This window comes from Orycteropus afer, unplaced genomic scaffold (genome assembly GCF_000298275.1).
Source record: "Orycteropus afer afer isolate SDZICR_OR568_19922 unplaced genomic scaffold, OryAfe1.0 scaffold00037, whole genome shotgun sequence".
In the NCBI taxonomy this organism is placed as follows: Eukaryota; Metazoa; Chordata; class Mammalia; order Tubulidentata; family Orycteropodidae; genus Orycteropus; species Orycteropus afer.
Window position 1 is genome coordinate 2,287,774 of NW_006921624.1, and position 5,658 is coordinate 2,293,431.

The window sequence follows — 5,658 nt, forward strand, 5'->3', positions numbered from 1 at the left end:
GGCCCATGCTGGAATTGTCAAAGAAGATTTTTATAAGTGTTTTCAAACCTACTATACCAAATAACACCTTATCATTTCCCCATGATCTTACCCTAGCTTTTAGTAACTCATACCTGATATTTTTCTTATAATTTTTGTAACTCTTCTACTCTGCTAGTACTGTCTATCATTCCTTTCTCTTTCTGATTCAGGTCCATTAGTCTTAGACTTGCCTGCTTCAGGTCCATTAGTCTTAGACTTGCATATGTCAACCTTTACAAAATAATAAGAAATAAGAACACGATAGTTCTAACTACTAAAAAACAGAATTCATGGAATATATGAGGACTACTAATCAATCTCAAGGTCATTTTCTGGTCACTGAGAGTTGACTTGCTGTAGGAGTCATCAGTCATCTATGGGGTTAAGTAATGATTTCATTATCAACAAGTTCTCTCAACTTAACTGACATGATCTCTAAAATTGGTAGTTCTTCAGTCCTCTACATTTAATATTCCTGTTTGTAATGGTCTTATTGAATTGTACAAGTGAAAAAATGATGAATTGGGAAATGTTGTGTTACTTTTATTTATTTATTTATTCAAATTATTGTTATTTGAGTGAAAGTGTACAGAGCAAATTCATTTTCCATACAGCTGTTCATACACATTTTGTTTCATGACATTGACTGCAATTCCCTACAGTGTAACAGCTCTCTTCCCACTTCCTCCTCATAGTTACCTCCTCCCTATGTCCTTCCTTCCTGTGCAGTCTCATGCTCTGAGCTGTCTTCCTGTGCAAACACTGCCCTTCTGTTGTCCCATGACTGATTGATTGATTGCTCCCAAGAATGTACCTACCTGATGTAAATGTTCACCCAATATGCCTGTCTATTGTTTGACTTCCAGCCACAGAAGTGAGTACAGTTCCAGACCTGAAGGATAACTAGGGGCCATAGTCTCAGGGTTCTTACCAGGCTCTATCAGACCAGCAAACCTTCCCCCACCCCAATGATTTTGAGTTTTGTTCCACTTTGGTCTCCCATTCTATCCAGGGTTTCCTGCACTGATCCCCGCTACGTTAACTCTATTTTTACATCAAGAAAAAAATCCTATTAACTTGATATTTTTATCTGAGGAGAATCACATATTAAGTTTTTATATCAATAACATGTTAATAGCCAGCTTAGTACAATAAATATGCAAATTAATTGACTGATGGGCATTTATATTATTTCTATTTTTTTCCTATTTCCAAACATATTACAAATGATAGCATTGTTCATTGTTAATTTGTGATGGGGAAATATAGCATAAATTCCTAGTAATGGAATGGCAAGATATGTGCATTTACCATTTTAATATATATTGTCAAATTACAGGAGGCTAAGATAGGAGCTCTGGTAGCATAGTGCCTAAGGCACTTGACTGCTAACCAGAAGGCTGGCGGTTCAAACCCACCAGCCACTCCTCAGAAGGAAGGTTGGGCATTCCTACTTCCGTAGTGATATTGCCTCGGAAACCCAAGGAGAGGTTGCTATGAGTCAGGGCCGACTCGATGGCAAATAACAACAACAACAAGATGGTGAAGAAGCTTGTTCCAATGGGTTCTTTGAAATGAGTCATAAATAACAAGAAAGAGATTGCCATGTGAACATTCTAGAAATGGCCATTCTATTTAGAATGGATAACAAGTATAAGACTGAGAAGAGCTCAAGGTGTTTAAAGAATAATAATAATACAGGAGCTTGGTTAGCAAAAGATGGATATGAGGTTGGAGAATTATCTAAGAGTCAGATTATGTAAGACCTTTTCTTCCATGATAAAAATTTCAATTTTATTCTCAGAACAATAAAACACCCACAAGAAAAGCTTTATGTAAAGAAGTGATTAAAAAATTTTAAATATTGTGCTGGCTACAGGGTGAACATATTACATAGTAAGGCAAAAAGATCAGAAGGAATAGGAGAGGGGACTGTTGCAGCAGTTCAGGTACAAAATATGATCTACTTTCAAGTGGATTATGGCAATAGAGATGAATACAATTGAAGAACTCTGGGATAAAATTTGGAGGAAAAACCAACATGATTCAGTGGAGAATGAAAGATAAATGTGAGAAAATTATGTGTTTGCCCTATCTTCTCAAAATTTGGATAGATTATCAGTTCCAATTAAACTACTCTCCATGAGGCTAGTTTGAGGAGGGATAGATCATGCTAGGAATCAGTATCACACACTAGAAACCACACACACACACACACACACACACCATCATACCAAATGATTCCATACCACTGATACAGTATGAAGAAAGTAAAGTATACTCCTGCTCTCACCTGGCCCCTTAGGTGATAAACACAGATACCTTCATCTATAAAATCTGAGATGGTTCCTTCATTTCTCTCTAGAACCCAGAATCCTATGAAGCAAGTATAGTCTTTAAGTCAAAGATGCCCCGAAAGAGGAAGAAGAGTTACCAGTTCACAACCAGAGCAGGTAGATATATCCACACGTTCTTATCCACAACTCCTGAGCATTGGCTGAGGTTCTATCTTACAAAACACAGAGAAGACTTTGGAGGGAAGGTCCCCTAACCCCAAACTCCAAATTAGAGACTAACAGCAAATAATTGCTTAATTTGCCTTTGGCTTCCCTTGGGGGAAGAACTGTTTGTTGATAGCAGGCAATCGAGAGTTTACCCTTGGAGGAATAATGATGACCACAAAGCCTCTCTCTACTAGGCATTTCGTGATTCATGGAGATTTTTGCGTCTTCAGTTTATATTGGAAATAACTCAGCTGGAGGTTAAGAGTGTTAACCCCAGATTGCTTGTTTCTGAACCCCATGCTCTTTCAAGAACACCAGTAACAAGCATTATCTAACATTTCTGCTACCTGAACAAAGAGTGAGCAGGCTGATATTGCATCATCACAGTTGAACATTGGAGAGTTGGGTATTTTCAGAAATCTTTGTTTCCTGCCCCTAATCTGTAGAGTCGGCATTCTGCTGCTGCAGGTTTGTCACAATATCACAGAAAAACCCCTGGAAGAGATGCTTTCTACTAAATCCATCACAAACTTGATACCAATTTGATTCCATTCCTCTCTGGTTCCACATCTTCAATGCCAGGTAGAAGATTAATACTATGCGCTCATTATTCACTTGTTAACAAATCAGTCATTTTCAGCCTTTTTTCAAATCATCTGGTAAAAATTGAAATATTCAGATCTGTTTTTTCTATAATCATCATAACTAATCAAATTATATACTCTAACCTTAAAAATTCAAGTGTTCTTAATTAACAACTACTGGCAAAAACAAATGATGGAAAAGTACAAAGGAAGAAAGATTCTGTGGGTGTGGAAGGAAAAATACCAAACCATCATTAAAGTGCTCTGAAGACGGGATATTACTCAGCCTTAAAGAGAAATGAAGTCCTCATACATGCCACAACATGAATGAACCTTGAGAACATTATGCTTAGTGGAATAAATCAGTCCCAAAAGGACAAATATTGTATGCTTTTGCCAATATGAAATACTTAGAAGAGGCAAACATATAAACTATTAGTTTAATAGTGATTACCTGGGGAAGGAGGGAGAGGCAAAAGGGGAATCGCTGTTTAGGAAGTTTTGAGTTTCTCTTTAGGGTGATGGAAATTTCGGCAATGGATATTGGTGATGGTTGTACAACATGATTGGCATCATTTGTGTCACTGGATTGTGCACGTTAAAAATGTTAATTTACAAATGTTTTATCATCTATATTTTTACAACATTAAAAAACAAAAATCCTAAATCTATAGAATCTGATCTGATTCCATCCCAAACTGAGAACATTGATGAGAATAAGTGTTGTTGTTGTTGTTATGTGCCCTCGAGTCAGACCTGACTCATAGCGACCCCTCCTTGGGTTTCCAAGGCAGTATCACTATGGAAGTAGATTGCCCCATCTTCCTTCCGAGGAGTGGCTGGTGGGTTTGAACCGCCAGCCTTCTGGTTAGCAGTGAAGTGCCTTAGGCACTACACTACCAGAGCTCCCGAGAATAAGTATTAGAGACTGCTAATGGGCTGTTTAGTTAAAAGCTACCTACCTTGTTGGTATGTGCTGCAGAGACTCAAGGACCTTCTAGACTTCCAGTTTTCTGGCCTGGTGGCTGGTGTGGCCTGAGGGAGTGGTTGTGAGCCTGTCCAGTCAGGATTACAGTGGTGGCCTGCCTAGAGTGGACTTCCCTGGGCTGTTCTGTGTTACCTTTGGGTTCCTCCTTGAAAGTGGCCTGAGGCTTTGGAGGTGAGGATTGAACCAATTTCTGCAGCAACTGAATAGGATCTCATGTCTCACTGTGGGGCTTCCTGAGGCTAAAGCTTGAGGAGGTCAGAACACAGCAGGAGAACATCTTGCCACCTCAAGCATCTACAGCCAAGGATGTTGGCCACTGACTGTGGCCAAATGTCAATACACTTGGCATTTATTAAGTATATTCTCTATTACACGCATTTGAATTAGGGTATTTGTGAAGAATACTGAAAATACCATGGACAGCCAGAATAATGAATGAATCTGTCTTGGAAGAAGTAGATCCAGAATGTTCCTTAGAAGCAAGAATGGCTAGACTTCATCTCATGCACTTTGGTCATGTTATGAGAAGAGAAGATATCATGCTTGGTAAAGTAGAGGGTCAGTGAAAAAGGGAAAGACACTTAAGGAGATGGATTGAAACAGTGACTGCAATGATGGGCTCAAACAAAGATTGTGAAGATGGTGCACAACTGGGCAGTGTTTCATTCTGTTGTACATTGAGTTGCTACTGACCGGAACCAATTCAAAAGCACCTAACAACAACAACAATCTTATTCAACTTGGGAGTTGAGAATTTAAAACATGAAAAGGTAACTTCTGTAATTAATTTCACACTTCTAATGTATCTTCTCCCAAGGAGTATAAGGAAACCAAACAGGGGAGACTTTTAAAAGAGAGTGGTTAGGGTGGAAAAACCAAGATTGGTCACCTAACTACATATCGTTCAAGGAGACCTCTTTGACAGAGCCAATGGGTAAGATAAGAACAAGAATAAAGGATTCTTAGTTGGGTAAAAATATCTCCCTTCTGAGAAGTTTTCCCATGGCCCCTTTCATGTCTCTTTTCCTCAGGCTGCAGATAAAGGGATTCAACATGGGGTGACCATTATGTACATTATTGAGGCAATTATGGCTTGTCATTGGAGTTGCTCATTGATGGGAAAAAGCACTATATCAAAATTGTCCCATAGAATAGAAAAACCACAGAAAGCTGGAAGCCATAAAGGGAAAATGCTTTACGGATCCCCTTGATAAAGGTAAAGTTCAGGATGGTGGCCCTAGTGTGGCCATAAGAGACTAAAACACCAATAAATGACAAGAGGATGACCAATCCCTCAATACCAAAGATAACCAGCTCATGGAAGGAAGTGTCTGAGTTGGACAGTTTGAGCAGGAAAGCAAGGTAAAAGAAGGGGGTGGCGATGTTGACAGCACAGAAGGATAGTTGAGCCAGGAGGAGGTTATGAGACAGGATCCTGCCAACAGAAATATACACAACTTCTCCCTTATGATGGTGATGTAGTATAGAGGGTGACAGATGGCCACGTACCTATCATATCATGTCATCGCTGCAAGAAAGTTATCAATACAACCAAAAAATT

General features: G+C 39.0%; 1 protein-coding gene across 1 annotated transcript in view; it reads right to left on the minus strand.

Annotated features, from left to right (window-relative positions):
• Positions 1–5,059: 5,059 nt before the first annotated feature.
• LOC122149635 (olfactory receptor 1J4-like) overlaps positions 5,060–5,658 on the minus strand; it is a 5,004-nt gene continuing 4,405 nt past the window's right edge. The window contains exon 2 of the mRNA XM_042780374.1: positions 5,060–5,113. Coding sequence (XP_042636308.1) covers positions 5,060–5,113 — 54 coding nt within the window. The remainder of the gene's footprint in view (positions 5,114–5,658) is intronic.